The following is a 21,371-nucleotide window of genomic DNA, read 5'->3' as shown; positions in this document are numbered from 1 at the left end:
ACATTTAAACTATTTAGATAATCAAACTAGTTTTAATATCAGACAAAGATAACCATAAACTACAAAAAGTTTTAAATGTGGAAATTATTATTTAATTTCTGAAAGCAAAAAAGCTATCCAAAACACCCTGCTTCTATGTATTGTGTATCTATCTGAGTATTAAAACCCCAATAACTACAAACTGATTGTATTACCCTTGCCACCAACAACTGCTGTTAAGCTTTTGCAATAACTGGCAATGAGTCTTTTACATCCCTGTTGAGGAATTTTGGCCCACTGTTCTTTGCAGAATAGTTTTGATTCACAGTGTAGGCTTCTTAAGCAAAATAGCCTGTTTAAGATTATACCAAAGGACATCAATCAGATTTAGGTCCAGAATTCAACTAGGCACCTCCAAAACCTTCATTTTCATTGTCGTTGTTGTTTTGAGCCAAATATGAACTTCCTGGCGTATTTTAGCTCATTATACTGCTGCATAATCATGTGCTCCAGCTTAATGTCTGAAACTGATGACCATAAATTATACTTGAAGATTTTCATGGTAGAAAGCAAGTGCTGAAGCAGCAAAGCAGCCCCTGACCATCACACTACCACTGCTATGTTTGAATAAAATGTTGTGTTAGTTTTACACCAACTGCAGTGGGATGTAAACCTTCCACAAATGTTCCACTGTTGTCTAATCAGTCAATAGAATATTTTTCCAAAACTCTGTGTGGACCTTCAAGTTCTTTTTGGTCAGGAGTCATTTTTAGCCTTGCAAATATCCCATGGATGATGTTTTTACCCACTATCTTTCTTGTTGTTAGATCATGAAATCTAACCTTAACTGAGGCAATTGAGGCCGGCAGTGCTTTAGATATTGTTCTGGGTTCTTTTGTGACCTCCTTGATAACTCATTGCAGCACCTTTGAGGAACTGTTCTTTTCTTTAATTATTTTATGGAACCAGTTCAGAACCAGCTCCGGTACCAGCCCTGTTTTAGTATTTTGGTAGAAAGACCCGCTCTAACTAGCTTGTTATTGACTGTCGTCTAAAAGCAGTATGACCAATACTAACATTATAGTCAGTTACATAAACAACACTTTAAGGTAGACCTAAGATGCTTTCCACCTTCACCTGTTTTATGTGTACAAATATTGAGGCAAAAATGGAGATTTGAACCACAGCCGTGCCATCTGAGTTGGTAATGAAGATAGTCCTAGTGTGGGGAGCAACAAAACTTTGCTCCCCACAGCATTTCTTTCTCTTTGCCTGCAGCTATCTACAGGTTACATTTTGGAGGACACGTGCATGAACGTCTTGATTTTGCTGGCTGAGCAAAAGGCTGCATCCTTGGACCTATTGTAAAGTACGATCTGCTGTTTGTGTGTCTGGTGACAGTACCTAAGCTGAAAATAAGACAAGCCACCTGAACCAGTCTGTTCGAGTTTCAGCTGAAAAAAATCTGAGCCAAAGCTTCCCAAACAAGGGACGATGCGCCTAATTACATTGACAAAGCAGTTTCTCCCTCTCACTGCCTAACTGCTTAAATGCTAACAGGCCACTGATCCTGATGCTACAAATTTGTTTTGTAAAGTTGGTGACTTGTAAAGAGTCACTTTACTCCTGCAACATGAGCTTTTTGCCATTTTATCTGTTTTCCCTTCATTTCTTTTCACTACCCTTCTTAAAATATGTCCTTATAGTACTTCTGAACATGTTAAGTTGTGTTTCCATATTCTCAGCTGCTAATGCTAAAGTTCTTCTAATGCTAAGGAGGTAGCAACCATTAATTCTTATGTGTTTATTAGCACGAAGCCAATGGTGAGACAGACATTAATATTGGTATTAATGGTACTTTAAGATACATGTTGAGACAGAGGAAATTTGCTGAAAGGCACAGCAGCCGCTGTTTTCTGTGTTGTTTTTGATTTCTAATTCAGCAAATCATTTCTAAAACCTAATCCTTCTGCTTCGCATCATGTACTGATTGAACATCTTGCCACCGTTTTTTATTAAAATGGCTAACCTTGTTTATAATTGCCTTTGGTTTTTATTAATTGTTATCCACGGCCAAACCAAACCTATCGTTCCACAAGAGATACAGACCATTTAAAGTACTTTACACTAGAGCTACATTCACTTATTTGCATGCACAAATGCATACATATTCATACACCGATGCGTAGAACAGTAGGCAATTTGGGGTCAGATGCCTTGCCCAGGGGAACATCGATAGGAGGAAGCTGGAATTGAACCTTAAACCTTCCAATTGCGAGACAACTACACAACTACAGTTGCCCCAAATTAGCTTATTACATCATCCCATCAGTTTCAACCAGCTTTCCTCTCTGTGTTGAAGAAAGGCATCCCCACAGCATGATTCTATCATCACCATGTTTCACCTTGGGGGAAGATGCTTGGGGTGATGTGCCGTGTTAGTCTGCTGTCACAAATTACATTTTGCATATAGGCTAATGTCTTTAATTTTAGCTTCATCTGACCTGTAAAAAACTTTTTTCCACTTGTTTGCTGTCTGCATTTGTGGCAAATTTTCTAAACTAGTATTCATTTTCCTTTCTGTTGGTCTATCACATTAAATACCAATAAAATAAGAGGTCTGTGATTGTAATGTGACAAAGGAACTGTAAAAGTTCTCTTATTGACCGTTTAGATAGACCAGAGCAGTACCTTCAAGTAAATTACAATTAATTTATCTTTGTCTCAGTGATGCACTTTTACCATGCATATACACTGGGTAAACTTGATCTTAAAAGGTTTCAGTATTAAAATAACCACAAAATGTTTCCTTCACATACCAAACATAACACTCTGGGTTTAAAATTCTACTTTCATAAGAAATGGAAATATCCTTCATTTTTTATTACTTGTAAAATTTTCAGAACTGACTTCAGATGTTCAAGTGTTTTTAGTGTACACTGCATGCAGAACCAGGACCTGAAATTGCAGAATCACCCCTACATGCAAACACATAAAAACTCGCCACCTCCAGCATCACCTCCTCAGACACACTCATGCGCGCTCACACAAACAGACGGTCAAATAGACACACAATCTGTCATATTTGCAGCTGGTAAACAAGTACTGAGAGGCTGTTAATGCCAGGCAAGCTGAGTAAACCAGAGACAACGGTGGGCTTAATGAACTAGGCTGCCTCCCAGCACAACACCTCATCATCACTTGAACTTAAACAAACCACTTAGCTGCTAATTGGCTGAGCTGCATGGAGCCGCTGTGAGGAATGCTTGCTCCCCACCTCCACTGTTGCTTCTCAAAGGCTTGACAGACAGCAGCAGTGCACACTCTCAGTTATTGAGTCTTTGCACATATATGTGACAGTCTGGCCTTGTGTTGAGCTTCACTGTGTTTTTAATGGTTTATTTATTTCACTGGCATTGAGTGATTTAGGCTTTAAATTTAACAAAAATTCTCATAGTTCTCTGTCAATCAAATATTTGTGGTAATTGTGGTAATTTTGTGAAAACTTTTGGCAATGTCATATGTGCATCTGTGAGACTGTAGGTGTACATCTTCTTTTAAGTTTTTTGTATTAATGCTAACAATACAGCATATACTGTAAATGTAGTGAAGATATTGCACCCTATCAGTTTTCTTCCAGTTGTATTAAAAGTTTTGGGATAAATAATTCAACATCTGAATACAAATCTGTTTTAATGGAGATTCTATGCAAATTGGAGTTACAGAAATGCCATTCTACTGAAGCTGTAAGTTTTTTGTGTTCTGGAAAACCTATATTAGATCAATTAGATTAGATGGTCTAGTAGAGTATATCTTTCTTGACTTGAAGGGTCCTCTGCTTTTTAGCATGAATATCTATAAATTTCCTTAACTTTTCTCCACCTCACGTTACTTTTTAGATGTATGCAGGTGACACTGTTCTATATTTACAAGCAAAAACCAACAGTTAACTTTAATGATAAAGATGTGTGTATGTTCTTTTCAAGGTCTGATAATTGAGATCCGATCCAGATGTAATAGTGGCAATGAAGAGACGTTCAATAGTTTATGATTATATGTATTTAGCGATAATAATGAATTGATCACTTATACATACTTTTAAAACACATTTCAAACAATGTAAACAAACTCAAGTTTTTTTTGTTTTTTAACAAAGCTACATATTAATGACATTACACAAGTAAAAGATGTCTAATCTAACATCTATCTAGATTCAATGTTACCAATTATTTCCAACTTCTGTTTTTCACAAATTATCTAGGATTTTTAAAAACATTTGTTACATTTAGTTGCAAAATCCAAAAACTTTCCAATGAACAATGTCAATGAGCAAAACTTTTTAAGGTTTTTTTTATCCTCGAAGTTAGACCAACCTCCATCCAGGGTGGATATGCTTCCAACGAGTGTAGGGTTTTAAAAGGAAGTTGACTGAGCTTAAGAGCAGGATGCACCTGTGCAGTTATTGGAAGTTATTGAATCTGTTTTCTTTACTGTGTAAAGCTGAAGGTGTGGAGATATTTGTGTGGAGGATATGAATATTTTGGAGATCGCGTGTGTGTGCCTTATTAATTAAAGTTGATCATATGGTTTATTTTGGTGGGGGTAAAATATTATGCAAAATAATGTCATTTCCATTGAAACTTGCATTCATACTTCTTATGTTACAACTACAAACTTGGGGGAGGTGGTGATGTCATAGACTTCATAAAGTAGTACATAATTGCAAAGTGAATTTACAAGTTTTACCTTATTTCATGATAGGGGTGATGTGTTGAGGGTTATGAACAACGTTGTTTGCCACAGTCAGTGTCTGTCATGTGGATCACCAAGTGATTTTTTTTTTCAACATATGTATTTATACTAAGATTATATTACACACATATGGATAATGCTTACTGATTAGGTTACTCCTCAGGCAATTGGTTGTCGTGGATTTAATTTTGGATATCAGAATAAAGGGAGATGAATACAAATGCACCAGATTTTTTCTATCTATAACTTTTTGTCAAGGTCCTCCCAGTTCACTCAGCCTCATCCCAAATTTTCCAAACAAACATTTCAGGGTTCACCTTGGACCACAGGCTGCCACTAACTGATTTATTATCAGTGTAATAATTACATCATTATTCAAAGTATGTATGAATAATTTGGTAATCTTTGGAGTTTTGCTCCAAACACCACATAGATATGGTTAAGATTTTTTAAAGCTTACATAAGGTGGTCCATAATGATGAATGATCATCAATATTTATCCAAAGTAAAGGATATATTTTGGAAGATGCACCAATCAGAGATTTGTGGCTGACTTTATATCTCCAGTTGTAAATCTGTGAACTGCTACTAATTTTAGGTGATTTCGATGACACTTTAAGAACCATAATTACCAGTATTTCAAGTATTTCTCTCTAGCCTTCCAGCCCGATGACTGCTCATCAATCAGTTATATTAGAAATAGAGGGGATGTCACAAGAGTGTGTTAGAGACCAGTCACTGTAAAACAGGGTTTAACAAATATTTTAAAACAAAACATGATTATACAGCTGATAATTTAAACTGTCCTTAACATCTTATATTAGTGCAGTTTGCATTTCTAACTGTAAACATCAGTTTTTGAGTGTATTCCCAATACAATTAAATTTTTGACTTTAACTCAAACATTTCCAAAAGGCTGCAGATATTTCTAAAACCAGCATGTCAGATGTCAGACAATAAATTTAGAGCTCAACAGATTAAACAAAGCAACTTTGCTATTAAATATTCTGCCTTCCTAGTATCTACCGATGTTGGCTTGGAAGAAATTCATTCTAATGCCACTTCCACAAAATATCCCCATGCCGGGTAGGAATGGACGCCTCTTGGTAGACAGCTCTTTCTCTAGCTGAGAAATATATATAGGAAATGACCAAAACTCGAAACGCAGTGAAAGAGCTAAATGACCAATTCCCTGATATACAGAAAATACAGTTTCCTTTTAAAAATCTACATCCAGCTCTTTGGGCTTCCTTTGACTTTATTTTTCAACATCTCACTGATTCTGAAAAAAAAAACCAACTTTGGGTCTTCTAATTGTCAGCATTGACAAAAAAAAAAAATTGTTGACATGACCTGGCAGGGCTTAACAATCTCTCAGTGTTTGTGAACGAGAGCTGCTTGAACCTCAAGGACTTTTTAGAAATAGCGAATTCATGACAGTGAAGCGTTCCCATCTGTGCATGACGAGTATGTTTGAGGTCAGATGTGGTCATTTCTTGACACTATGTCTTTTCTTTAAAGGACATCTCTGGTTCCATATATGTCATTGGATCTGGGCTCGCAGGCCTAAAACAGATGTTTTTGAATACCCCCGGATCTTATAAGGGAAGAAATAAAAAAAATAAAAAACATAATTGTTAAAAACCTGCATTTGTAACACAAAAATAATAATTAAAAAACAGATTTGTTTGCTGTTCTTTTGTATTTCACATAGTAAGTCCACAGCACAAAACCTGTCACTAACACCTCCTTAAAAGAAACAGGTCCTTTACACACATGCTGTACCGCAGCTCAGAAAAAGCCTTTTTCTTTTGCTTCAGTGATAGCAGAGCTCAGCTGCACTCTCCACAGGGTCAAGCTGGACGGATTCTATCCAGCTCAACTTATTAAGCTGGTCTGAAACGTTTCTGCATGTAAGAAGACTGTAATAATTTATTCTGTTAGAGCAGATGAATAAAGAAAATAAAGAGCAAATTAGTATTACATGGGAAGAAAAAATAGCTATGAAAACAAAAAGTAGATATTTCCTCTTCTTCCAATGAGACAGACCGTCTTCTACTCTTGTAAAGTGGAGGTGTTTAGGGTTTTGTTTGGTCTTAGCTGCTTTTTCACAAATTTTCTGTCCAGTCCTGGTGCTATATTTCTGTTCCAATTCATATCGCTGGGTGTGATTGGCTAATTGGACCCAGCTGTCTTCATTCATAACATGAACTGAATTAATTGATTTGCATCTAAACTGTAAGGGAATATTGGGTTGTGTGTGCTTAAAAAATGAGTAACACATAAGTGGAGAACCAAAGAAAAGTTAGCCCTAAAAATCTAGAAATAGGTGGAAAAAAATCTAGCAAAATCCAGAAAGCGGACCTGAAAAGCAACAAGCATGAGTCTGTTGATGATCTGTCTGTTTGTCTTTCTGAATAATTCATACGTCAGAGATAAGAAAAGAATGAAAGTAAATGAATGAATGGGTGGATAAATATAACATGAACATATCTAAAATATAAATAAAAATATATAGTAACATATAAAAATCCAAATACAAACAAAACAAGGCTTTTACAAGACAAGATCACAATAGAAAGTTGAGAGAAAATAAATTTGATCACTCTAAAAATATATCTCTCTAAGAAAAGGAGAGACAAAGAAGCTGAGGGGTGGAGCGTTTTGATGGGACCATAAGATCTAAAGAGGAGCTTGAGGATGACGAGAAGAGGTTAATGTTTATGAGACGGCACTGAGTGAGCATAGTTTCTGGAGGTTTAAGAGCAAGCTTTGTCAGAAAGAATGAGAACAAGCTATATTTACAAAAAGATTTTGAAAATATCACAAAATGTTTTAATAATTTCATTTAGCTATTTACTCTTTAATTAGTTGTAAAGTAAGCAACAAAAACAACAACAACAAAAACTAACCAAGTCAAAGGAGTATACACATTTTTTGTTTCATTTGCATTCATTCCAAAACCCAGCCTACAGGGCGAGGACTGGTGCAACATGTTCTAATATAATCTACTATTTTAATATCAAATTACTATCCATTAAAAATAATACTACTGTATGAACATTCATCCATTCCTGGGCCAGACTAAGCCCCCAATGTTTCAGGATCCTAACAACACCTTTGTCTGGCTCACATCCTTATTTATGCTGACAGTATTGACTTATGCCATTCTCTCCACAAAGTGTATCAACTAATGCTGGTAACATATAATCAAATACAAAGCAACATAGACAGAAACAAAAAAATCATCTGATTTGTGGTATTTCATATATCTATGAAAGGAGCTTCAGTTTCAGCAAGATGAAACACAATCCTAGACCTTCATAATCAGTCTCTTCACCTGCAGTTCTGGAGGTGGGGGTTAAATCCGGTTACAGACATGGGGATCCAATTGATCTGACCTTTGACCTCTCGTTCTGATAGAAAGGGTGGTTTGGGGTCAGACCTGTAAGGGATACCCTCTTTATCCTTCCCCAAGAACGGCAGCTCAAAGGTGGGGGAAGCACCCAGCAAGGGTCCAGTGGTCTCTGGGGTCCCCCGACCACAAACATCACTTTCATGTGGTCAATAACCACAACTTTTCCCAAGGGTAGCTTGCTTTTTTCTTCATTCAGGATTTTTTAAATAAAATACAAAGCAAATCTTGCATAGGCAAAATACAGTTGAATGTCCTCATCATTTAGCATGTATTCTGAGCCCTTGCTGACTCCCCAAATTTGATGATCCAGTGTTTTCTCCCATGAAAACTGAGCTGATCCTTCTCTCATTCAAGGACTTGTTAGGGACTTTTAGTGGAGAGGGCTGCGTAATGCCACTTTCTTTCAGGTATCCATTGAAGTCAGCACTATTGCATTAAGCTCACTGGTCTTAAGGGCACCTTTTCATCTTGAGCCACATACACATACGCACACACACACACACACACACACACACACACACACACACACACACACACTCTTGTTTTGCTATATGTAGTGAGGACCATGTGTTGACTCCCATTGACTTCCATTGATTTTCAGTCATTTTCAACCCTTTCTATGCCCTAGCCCTGACAATAACCCTAAACCTAACCATTACCAGTGCATGCCTAACCCTAACCTTAACCTAAAGTCAATTCATACCTTAGTCCTAAACCTAACCGTTAGCAAAATAGGTCATGAGGACCAGCAAAATGTTCTCACTTTGGTACAAACGGTCCTCAATTTGATGGTGAAATCGGGAAAATGGTTCTCACTGTGATGCCAAGACAGGAACACATACACACACACAAACACACACACACACACTTATTCCTCGCACTCCCCTTTTTAAGTTAAAGTATTGTCTTTAACAGCATTATAACGGAATCATTCTGCTCCCACCGTGAGCAACAAAGACACGAAACGCCAAATCCTAGAACACAGCAATCTTTGTGTGTGTGTGTGCTCTTTAAAGCAATGCTAATAGGGACTAAGAAGCATTAAAGTGACCCCTACAGTAACAAAAGAGTTAATAATCCGTTTAGAAAACAATCAGATCCCCTGGCCATGAGAAAAGACCCCCGCTAAGTCTTTCTGTGGAGAAAAGGAGGAGTGAATTCACCATTTTTTTCTCTCTCCCATCAGCAATGTTGTTGAACACTGCTTGTTTTTATCGTGCTCTCAATGGGGAATGATGGAACGGTTTTCAACGGCAGCTCTTGGCCGAAGTCGGCGGATAAAATGGCCAATGCGGTTTGGTCTCACAGTCGGGGTGAACACTTGGAAAGTGACCCAGCTCGCCTGAGGTCAGGGTTTGTTATCTGTCCTCATTCACTGTAAATGAGCCCCAGTGGACATCTAAAGGAACTGTTAACAAACAAACGCCGGCTCGCCCGTTAATTGCTAATGACGGCCTCTTTGTCCTGTTTTTCCCCTCTGGGTCAAAATATTCAACCGAAAGAATCCATCTGACAGCAAAGTGGCATTTCAGGTCACGCCGCCTCTGATGTTACAGGTGATATAAGCCATTAAGAAATGTCAGATATAACTATGCCCCAGAGTGAAAGAATAAGAAGGATCTCAGTTTTAGGTGACTGCTGATTGGATGGCTGGATGCATTACTTCAGGCTGACAGGCTTATCTGATATGCATCAGAGTGATCTGTCTGTTTTAACATCAGGTCAGAGCTGAATCCATCACTGCTTATCTTTGCTGTCAAGTAGGTGAGGACAGGTTTTTATTCATCCCCCTGCTGCTTGTCCTTGCTTCCTGCTAGGTTTACTTCAGCCTGTTGCATCCTGGAAACTGACTGCAAAGCCTGGAGAATTTTTAGTTTTTTGGAGAACAATTTTTTGTTTTGCAAAACATATCTTTATTTGATAGTTGTCATTACCCTTGGAAACAATATACGCTATAAAATGTTAATTAAAAAAGCTATTTCAAGTTGTCTCTCTTAAAGAATTAAATAATATTGCATAGTTTTGTTTATACAGCAATTCTTGATGGTTTCCATTGGTTAACTGATGAAGATGCCTTCAAATCACACTGAATGCTCAGTGTGGACAAAAGAAAATCACAGGCAGACAGAAAAACAACAAGGCAACATCTACATTTTGACATTCAAGAATGGCAGCCAGCCTCCTCACAGTGGCCTGTATTGCTCTAGGAAAATGTTTACTTTTGGCTCCATCCACTTTGAACTAAGACTTTGGAGGGTTTTTGATGGAAATGAGAATAACATTCAATAACATTCAGCTTGTTTTGGAAGAGAAGCAGCCTGACCTAATGCTGAGGAGGGTCATACTTGAGGACATATGGATCGCAGTGTGCTATGAGACTAAAGTTGGTTAGCAAACTGTCTGTCTCCAGAAATCAGCTGTAGGTTTTCCTACTAATGCTCAGCCCTTGAAAAACAGGATGGATTGCTGCAACAACACAGGCTGCATCTACACCTGCAAGTAAGGGACTGCTGTGTTTTTGTTTTTGACCATTTCCATAGCAACCCCTTTCTGAATCTGTGCAATTGGGCTGACAACTAACATCCTTCCATTCAGATAATAAAACAGTCATTCTGCTGTAGAATCTATGTTCTTCCCTGTGGGGAAGAAGCGGGTATAGAAAATATATGTATGTATGGATGGATGGTTTTCAAATGACAAGTAAAAATCTGAAAAGGGTGGTGTGCATTTGTACTCAGAACACTTTACTTTGAAACTCTCAAATAAAATCCAGGACAACCATTTACCTTAATCTATTTATTGAACAAACTTCACGTTGTGGAGATGCCTTTCATTAGTAGGGATAGGGAAGCTGGTCAGAAATGATGAGAAGATAGATGGAGCTAAACACGGTATATATATATATATATATATATATATATATATATATATATATATATATATATATATCCATATATATATATATATGGATATATATAAATATATATATATATATATCCATATATATATATATATATATATGGATATATATATAGATAGATATGTATCTATATATATGGATATATATATATATAGATAGATAGATAGATAGATAGATAGATAGATAGATAGATAGATAGATAGATAGATAGATAGATAGATAGATAGATAGATAGATAGATAGATAGATAGATAGATAGATAGATAGATAGATAGATAGATAGATAGATAGATAGATAGATAGATAGATAGATAGATAGATAGATAGATAGATAGATAGATAGATAGATAGATAGATAGATAGATAGATAGATAGATAGATAGATAGATAGATAGATAGATAGATAGATAGATAGATAGATAGATAGATAGATAGATAGATAGATAGATAGATAGATAGATAGATAGATAGATAGATAGATAGATAGATCTTTCACACTGAAGTTTGTGGTTGTAGTGTGAAAAAAATTAAATACTTTTGCAAGGCACTGTCCCGTTATTTCCTTAGAACTGAATAAACTTTTGCAAATTGAAGTTAGCACAACCCGCAAAAGCATTACTTCTCCACTGCCACATCTAGTCTACCAGGTAGATGGAGAAAAAGATTCCGTTTTGTGATATTTTTTGGGTGTCTTCATTTACCTTAGTGCAAATTGCCCCAGAGGAACTGGATTGTGGGACTTTATTTGAAGGGCTTTCTGCAGTAAGTTATTCCTTTGTCTGGGCCGAGCTAATAGCAGGGAATTGGATTCAAATAGAGTCAAGCTGCCTCCAGAGATCCCTCAATCCACCATCACTGTTTAAAAAAAACAGAGAGAGGTCTGAGGCCAGTCTAAATATTTGGTAGTCTTAGCAGGTTCATGTTAAAAGACACACACACACACACACACACACACACACACACACACACACAAACACTTGCAGTGAATGCACAAACAGGCCGAGGCTGTGAAGTTGAATGGCATAGCTCAAAGCTTTCCTCCCCCTATCTCTGCCTCTTTCTGTCTCCCTCTAAACCGCCAAACCATTCTCCCCCTTTCTCCAGCTCAGAGGAATTCATTAACTGCCTCTCCACAGAGACACTATGGAAATCAGGCAGCTACAAAGGCAGGGAGGGAGTGCGGAGGGAGGGGCGGTGGCGGTGACGGTGGTGAATGGGGGCTATATTATCCTATTAGATGGTGGATATGTCTCGTTTCCCTCCCCTGTCATGAGAAAAACATTAATTTTAAGTGAGCAGGGAGGCAGAGAGAGAGAGAGAGAGGGGAGGAGGGAGGTGAGTGGGTGGGGGGGTTAACTGTGAGGGTCTTTAACATTGCTCTTTTATCGAGCTGAAATGGAGAGTCCCCTGGCTCCATTTACCTTGGCAATGAGGATCGAGCCGCCCTCCATGAATGCCATTTAAAATGCCATGGAGATTAAGCATCCTTTCTCCCTCTCTCTCTGTTTCTCTCTCTCTCACACACACACACACACACACACACAAACACACGCTCAGCAGCAGTGGTGGCAGTGCTCATCATAATGTGTGTTTAGGAAAAAATAGCTTTGAGATTCATGAGTAAAGCCCTCTAGGTGCCAGCGTCGAAGAGGGAGAGGAAACGGATGAAGAAGACACAGAAGAGCGGACCATCACTTAGCCAGAGTGGGCTTTAAGCACTCTAATTAAATCATTAAACCACTCCCCCCCTTCCCTTACACAAACATACACACACAGTCACCCTCCCCTCATCCCTCGCTCTCTCTCTCCCTCACTCTCAGCTCAGCCAAGCTCATCAGAGGCTCAGAGTGTGAAATGATGAATCTGTATTTATGGGGATGGAGTAATTACACAGCTAACCTCTGAGGGAGCCCGGGAGGGCCGCGGGGCCTCTGAGCAGGGTGCAGGGTGCTCGACCTCATTAGCACTGCCCAAGTGTGAGTGTGACAGAGTGTGTGTGTGAATGAGTGTGTGTTTTAATAATGGATCAAACTCAAGCAGAGTGCCTGTTGTGGTAGCTGAGACTCAACGAGGAAACAACCTGTTTTTCTGATTCCTCAAATGTTACTTTCTATCTTTCTCCACAGCATCAAGAGCTTCTTACTCTTCTTCTTCTTCTTCTTCTTAGCAGAGCAGAACTGAGGTAGAAGCAATGACTTATACCTAAATGCGAAATATAAGATTTTTGATTTAATTGTCTGCCTCCCTTACAAAGTTCCCACTTTCCTCAAAAATCTGCTGTGCTGAGAAATATGTTGGCAAATATATTTTGTTTGATTTTTTTCGCTTTTGATAATTCCAAGACAGCCAAAGCCAAATGCATCAAACATAATGCAAAAAATTCAAATAACCTGATCATGTTTCAAATGCCTTTTTTTTATTTATTTAAAAAACATTCAAAAAAATACTTCAGGTTTCAAAAATTCAACATTTCTTTCAACATTTTTTATATCAGGCTTCGAACAATAAACATACATGTTCTAATGCTAATTTAAAAAACATTCTGCTGCTTGTGTCTGAGCTGGAGGTCAAACTTCATGCATACATTAAAGAAGATCAACACACTTTACACTTTTTTCCCCAACATTTCTTGTGGAGAAAGCATTCCCTTTCAGAAGCATACTGGGCTTTTAAACTGGTACAGCTTCAAAACCACAAGATTTTTCCTTCATGTTCCTAAACGTGGAGCTTTATAGAGAATAGAGAAACACAGAGCCCCCCCTTCCCCACCTGTTTCTGTACTAGTAAGCTGGCTGAAACTAGACATCTACACTTTTTCCTTGTTTACATGAAAGACAACTCTAACTGGTTGGAAATATTTTTGATGGCTTCAAACAAGGACAGTCGTGATGTGGAAACTAAAAGAGCGCCACTATAATTTTCATTAAAACTACAGTTAGTAAACTACAAGCCTCGTGTCAGCGAATGAAGCAATTCTAGGTTAGCTAGCTACTCTATGTCTGACTATACACCAATTAATATCAGTTTATTGTATTTATTTTAATCTACAATATTAGGTATGATAAGCGCTTGAAAAATATTACTGAAATTTAGAGATGCATCAAGAAATTGGCTAATGAACAAAATCGTCCAATGTTCAGCTTGAAAATTGATATTTCTGATAAGTTTGCCTATTGTGAGGCTCTCATACCAGCCCTACAGGCTTCGCTGGAAGTGGGCCCCCAAACAAAATTCTGCATAGGGGCCCATACAATCCTATTTGTCATTTTTCACTCCACAGCTCCTGCATTCTCCCTATCTCTCTACCATCTCATATCCTCTTCCATCTCTAACGTCACCTTCAGCATTCTTTATCTCTGGCCTGAAAACAATATGCTCCACTGACTTCTGACTATAATAACTGACTTCCCTTGGGGACCTGACCGAGGACTGATGCCTGTGGCATGAATGTCCCCAAATACCCTTCAAAAATGTCTGCCAAAAATAACAAGGAAATGGCGAATAATAATAACAATAATAATAATGATAATTGTACCAGGCCTGTGCACACACACTCTCACTCATGCACACTGCAGGAATTAAATCACACACTTCAACACATACTCGCCAACACACTCACACACATACGCGCGACCTAGGCTAACCAATGCACTAATCGCCTGCCCCGGGCATAGGAGGAGCTTGGTGCTTAAGTAGGCTGCCAATCAGTCCGTCAGCTCCACTTCCACAAAGCTCCAGCGGCCAGACGCTCGCATCACTCCGCTCTCGAGGTGCCAAGCTGCGGCTCTGACATTAGCTAGTCCGTGGCAGCGGAGAGGAGGAGACCCTTGGCAGTTTCTGAAATTAAGGGGCTATCTTTAGGTTTAGACAGCATCCCCCTCCCTCCTCCTCCTCCCTTTTTCTTCTTTCTGAGGATTCCTACTTTTTTTTCTTTCTGTATTATTCTTTTGACTTTTGTGGAGCTCTTTACTGCACGGACTTTTTTCCCCGGACATGTCTTTCCCTCAGCTGGGGTTCCCCCAGTTCCTCAGTGCCTCGCATGAGGTGTACGGAAGCGAGCGGCCTGCCTCGGCTGCCCGGGATGGAGGAACGGAGGGCGCAGTGAGCTCCTCTGCTACGGCCGCGGCCGTCGGTTCTATGCTGGGGATGTACGGGAGCCCGTGGGCGGCTCCGAACTACAGTGCCTTTCTGCCGTACAGCGGAGCCGCGGACCTCGCCCTAATATCCCAGATGGTAAGCGCTGTTACTCCGGATGCTCAGGTGTTATTTGGCAGGTCCATGCGCAGATCTTGTGTTTTTCTTTTCTGCGCATTTAAGTAAACTTTTAATAGACAAAACATTGTTCTGCATAATTATTTCATCGTAAGTTAAGTTTTTTTTTTTTACCTCTATTATTTTTTTCGCATGCTGGATTTAATCTAATTCTAATTCTGAAAGTTTAACCGATATTTGAAAGCATGTTTGTGTCAATTTTAATAGATTTATTTTTTCAAAATAAGTTTTTCTGCTAATGTTATACGTTTAGAAAATAAAATCTTATGTAACAATGTATTTTTTGTTTTTCAAAAACAAGTCTGTGCATATAAAAAAAAACAAAAAAAAAACAAGATACAATGTAGCCTATATAATTAGCTGCTTTGAACAGAAAGTAACTTATTATGGGTTTTAATCTAAAAGGAAGTAGCTAAGTTATTTTCAATAAACTCTTTAGAAATGCTGCTTCAAAAAGAATCTAAATATTATTTTAGAGGTTGGGCCAACATTTGATACACTAATAAAACACACTGTTTCAATTTACCTTTTAAAATCAAAAATTTGCCTGCATTTTCTATGTCTACATTTTAATCAAAATGTCTCAGCAGAAATTAAGTGAAGTTTAACAGGAAACGCCACGTTTGTAACTTCATTAAAATCAAATTACTCAACTATATTAGTTCAAGCCAAAAAAATGTTCGGAGATCATTCTGCCCATCTGGATTGTCCTTCCATGTTGAAAAGAAACAAAAACCAATTATCTGTTTGTAATTATGGCATAACATACTACTGAAACTGTAATAAAACTTTTGAAATCTAACAAATCTTTTCCCTGAAAACCACAACGACATCCTCAGGGTTAAGAAACTCCGCTTGCTAGGAAGTTTGGCGTTAGCATTAACGCTGGCGCTAAATTATTTAAAGTGTGAAACAAATTGGCTCCAACACAGAAACTTTCCGAATCTCAAGTCTTTGAATAATTCCTAACTTTTACCAAATATTTATTCATAATAAAAGGAATATAAACAAATAAGGCTTATTGCTCACTGCTGGGTGCAAACAACAAATATACGTCTTCAATTAAATTCTAATTGATATGATTATGATTTGTTACAAAATATTATAAAATGATTGGACACAGGCACACACAATACGTGTGCACACTAATACACTCAAATAAGGTCTAAATCTTAATGACTAACATTTAATTCCCTGAAAAATCCATTTTTACAGTGTAAAGGTCGCTCAACAAGTTGCCTTCTTCTCTCCAATGCTATTCCCAGGGCTCCCAGTATGATCTGAAGGACAGCCCGGGCTCCCACCCGGCGGCCCCGCTGTCCGTCCACCACGCACAGGGCTTCTACCCGTACGGCCAGTACCCGTACGGGGACCCATCGAGGGCCAAAACGGCCACCAGGGAGACCACCAGCACCCTAAAGGCCTGGCTACAGGAGCACCAGAAGAACCCGTACCCCACCAAGGGCGAGAAGATAATGCTGGCGATCATTACGAGGATGACGCTCACACAGGTTGGCAGCACGATGAGTCAGAATCAGGGAAGAGGGGGTGTCCATAAAGTGCTTTCAATTGTTGGTGCACAATAATGTTATGCATTAGGATTAAACAGGATATTTTAATGAGGTTTTATCAACACCGACTTTATTCATTTTTTATTAATTATTGCAGACATTATGAGACAGTTTTGTTGGCTGCAGAAAAAAGTATACACTTGGCTAATGTCCAAGCCAAGAGCAAAAACAAATACAGAGTAATTCTAAGAAAAACGGGTGGCTTTGCATTTCTAATAACTTTAGACGAATATTTAAAATGTTTTTCCTCCTCTTCTAGGTCTCCACGTGGTTCGCTAACGCTCGCAGGCGCCTGAAGAAGGAGAACAAGGTGACCTGGGGCCGCAGCGCCGAGGATCGGGACGGCCGCATCTTCAGCAGCGACAACGAGGACGAGCACGGCAAGAACGGCAGCGACGACGAGGAGGAAGAAGAAGAGATCGATTTGGAAACTGTTGACATCGAGAGGCCGGAAGAACAGCGAGCGGGGGAGCCGGGGTCCGGGAAGGGAGAGAGGGGAGTGGGCCTCTCCGTCAGGGAGCAGGCCTCCACGGAGAGCAGCAGGACGCTATCAGCGGAGGCTGGGGACAAACTTGCGGCGGAGCGTTCGCCGAGCATACAGGAGTGCCAGAGAGCACCGCAAAGCAAACCGAAAATCTGGTCTCTGGCGGAGACCGCCACGGCCCCCGACAGCTCGCACAAAACCACTCCCCCCGCGGCCTTCGCGCAACAGGCGGCTTTGGCCTCCGCCGGCCACCCGGCCTTGCTGCCGGGTCACGGAATATACACTTGCCAGATCGGCAAGCTGCATAACTGGGCCAACGCGGCTCTGATTAACGCCAACTCTATTCTGAACATGAGGTCGCTGCTGGGCGGCGCGCCGCCCGGACACCTGCCTCTGCACGGAGCGGTGCCGGCGCCCGTCGCGGCGGCCGGCGCAGGAACGTCGGGTTCGGAGGATGACAGCGACGTGGAGTCATCGGAAAGCTTCAGCCCAAAAAGAGATGGTATGTTATTTCTATTAAACGTCATCTGTATGTTATTTGAATAGCATATGCAATTTAAAGAAAAACAGCAAACACACAGAAACACAAAAGAAATGCATCACATGTCCTCCAGCATCGATAAAACACAAGAAATTTAATTAGTGATTAGATAATAAGGTTGCTTAAAATAAAACTTAAAAAACGTTTAAGAAATAAATAGGTAAACATCCATATAAGTAGATCTAGTTAAGGCCTGTTTTTCTTTTCTTTTTGCAGATGAGGACAGCGAGCGCAGACCTGATTCTCTGAAGTCCCCCTTTCAGCTCATCACTGACAGGTGATCATTCCTAATGCATTTGACACTATCAGCTTTAATTCTAAAAGGCTCCTGCTAAATGAAGCTCAAAGCAAAGGTAAACAGTGTCACATCTGACTGGGCAGGAGGCACATAAATCATGTTATTTAGCACTCAAACACCTCACCAGGCAGCAGAGCAAGATATCAGCCCTCCTGCTTCTGACCCCTGCTCCATCAGTGGATTTATCACCACCTAATGTCATTTAAATAATTTGCCACTATTTATTCAATGCCCCCCAACCCCCCAAACCCAGCCCCTCTGTGAATAAAGCTAATGTATGTGAAAGCCACATCAGCGAAGAAGTGAGACACAAATCCATTTATTTCATTTCCAATAAAAGAGATTAATTTTAAATGAAATGTGCATGAATGAAATTGGTTAGAGGTGTTTTTTTTGTGCAAATATGTTGCTTGTTTTTAGTAACTCATCTGATTTGAGATCTGTTTTGGTTTCCTCTCCTCAGACCTCACCACGGAACGACACCACAGCGAGTCCTGACAACAACGTTATGAGAAGAAAAATCAAAAAACTTTCTATAAAGAAAAGAAAAAGGAAGAAAAAGCATAATTTTATTTAATGGAGAACAGTTAAATGAAGGCTATTTTTCTGAAAGCTTGACCAGTTATAGTATTAGCTTCTACATGCTAAACAGATGTCAGAGATTTGCTTGTTTTTTTTCTCCTTTTACGTGTTTTTTCTGTTTGTTTCTTCTGCTCTTCTGTTATGAATGGAAAACCTTGGACATTTGTAAATACACAATATGAATTTGTCTTTAAAGAGTATATTTTTGGGGACCTAAATAAATGTCAGTATAAGCGTTTATTATTGAAAACTTCTCCACCTTTTTATTGTTGTTATATTAAATCTGATGGAGCACGGGCCGCCTCAAGTAAAACTAATATGGTTTCACAGCATTTACAGAAACATTTGAGCCAACAATTCCTAATTCATTTATTTTTCTTAAAACAGAAAAAAAAATTGTTCTGGTACTAAGGTAATACAAGATATTGATTATTGCAGTTATTATAATGTCATCTATTCATAATTATCCTATTCATAATGATCCTGTAAACAGATTTAAGGAAACGTATCGAACAAACACCTGTTAGATTTAGTTGCCATGGTAGTACTTATTAGAGAGAATATTTAACCGTTTTCCTACTTTGCTGTTTTCAGAGTAACACAGTTACAACAAGCTGATATGAGTTGGTTAATTATTCAGGCTATTTACTCAGATAGAACCTGCCGTTGGCTGGCTACTTTAATGACACACCACTTGTACTTAGCTAACATTTACATATTGGGCCCACAGAGGCAGAAAATGATCTTGAAAATTGGTCCTAGACGGCCTGGGATGGAACGGCATGGCACGGCAGGCAACATTGTGGCCCTATGTTATTAGCCAATGAAGGCATGCTGCAGGGAAGTTCTTGGTACAATATGGGACCTATATGGGGTCCAGCTGTGTTTAAATCTAAGGTATTTTTGTTACTACCCATGTGACACCCAACTAGGACCTGCATAGGGTCCCCAACTGGTCTTGCTCATAAGGTTTGTTTAGAAGTCCGTTTTGAGCCCAGACCTACATAGTACCCATCCAGTCTGAACAAATTTTATTGGGGCCCAGATAATGAAGTTGCCAACTATAGCTTTAAAACTGTGTGACCTTAATAGGAGTCATAGGTGGTAAAGGAGTTTTCTTTCAGCCAGCTGACATTCAGTGCATAGCAAAAGGTAGGTGTGTGTGTGTGGGGGGGGGGGGGGGGGGCAGGATGCTAGCCTATGTTCTATCCATAACCATTAGTGTTTATCTGTTAAAATATAAGCACGTTTTTTTTTTTTACAAGTATTCACTTCATTGAGGGCTTGTACAAATATTAAAATCATCAGGTCAAAAACTAGGGTTTCTTTTAGAAAAGAATCCAAAGTAATCTATGGCTAGTACATGGCAGCCTTCCTTTGGCTGGCTGACTAAAGTATGTAGTAAGTAACTTTTGGGGGAGGGGTATTGCTGCATTAAGGCTAATACAAACTCTGGAAGAACAGAGAAATGTGTTTTCTCTTGGAAGTTCTTACCATTTGTTTGTGACGCATTTTCTGGTTTTTTGTATGGTGTTGTGTGATTGGTCAGGAATTTAAAGTGAGTGTGATTACTATGCTGACAGATGCTGCAGTGGTAGGGACCTATGAGGACTGCCCAGGCGTTCTTGTGAAGTATGAAATGTTTTGACCAGAAAGAACTCGATCTTGCCACCTCCAGTAAATGAACAAAGTTCTCTGTTTTTGCAGAGTATGTGCCAACCTTTATTGTATGCACCATACAGCCGCTGAAAACCGGTCACACCATAACCTTACCTGGCATCTCATTAGAAGAACTTGAAATCACGGCAATAGTATGACAGACACTAAATTTGAACAGTTTTGAAAACTTTGAACTACTGTTAGTTATTGATATGCTACACATAATTGCCAGCTGTAGTTTTAAAACAGTGCTGCTTAGACAAGAGTAATCGTTGATGCACCTTTAAAAATCATGCCATGACTATTTGTGTTTTTAATGATCAAACATATTTCAAAAGAGACAATATTTGCCCTTTTTGTTAGTGACAGAAATGCTTAGTAGACTTGTTTCAGTCTTAAGTAGCAACAGGTGGGGTGGCACAGTGCTGCTGAACGTATTGTACAACCAGAGAAAACACCGGCCACTCTGGCATTCTCTCTGGCATCTCAAAACAAGAACTTTAAGGGTCCTGAGGTGTCACACCTGGCTAGTTTTACCCTTGGTGCAGTTCGTTTAGGTAGATGTGAACACTGTAATCACAATAGGGTGCGGACCAAAACAACCGTACTGAGACCATTTAAAGAACAAAGTGTGTTGAATCATGGGATGCGGTAGAGTAAACAAACTAATACAGACTCTTTTTCGTAACTCATGAAGCCATGTGCAACTTTCAAGATATCAAAGTCCATTAAGTACACTTCTCAGACAATTCTGCCTGAAATAGAAATGCTTTGTGCTATCTCAGAACACAGAATCTGCTTCCTGTGTTTACATTTGGTACTCCTGCCCCAGACCCAACTGACCAATTAAAACACAGATTGTTCTCAGGTGGTTGTAGTGACAGGTTTTGGTTTG

General features: G+C 39.2%; 1 protein-coding gene across 1 annotated transcript; it reads left to right on the top strand.

Annotated features, from left to right (window-relative positions):
- Positions 1 to 14,779: 14,779 nt before the first annotated feature.
- Positions 14,780 to 19,067, top strand: irx1b (iroquois homeobox 1b). Its single transcript, XM_047384099.1, has 5 exons — positions 14,780 to 15,302; positions 16,607 to 16,852; positions 17,172 to 17,898; positions 18,154 to 18,214; positions 18,699 to 19,067. The coding sequence occupies exons 1-5, from the start codon at positions 15,063 to 15,065 to the stop codon at positions 18,745 to 18,747; spliced, it is 1,323 nt and encodes a 440-aa protein (XP_047240055.1). The 5' UTR covers positions 14,780 to 15,062; the 3' UTR covers positions 18,748 to 19,067.
- Positions 19,068 to 21,371: the final 2,304 nt, after the last annotated feature.

The sequence above is a fragment of the Girardinichthys multiradiatus genome, chromosome 13, assembly GCF_021462225.1.
Source record: "Girardinichthys multiradiatus isolate DD_20200921_A chromosome 13, DD_fGirMul_XY1, whole genome shotgun sequence".
NCBI lineage: Eukaryota > Metazoa > Chordata > Actinopteri > Cyprinodontiformes > Goodeidae > Girardinichthys > Girardinichthys multiradiatus.
The sequence above is the reverse complement of the archived record's forward strand: the minus strand, read 5'-3'. Positions and strand labels throughout refer to the sequence as shown.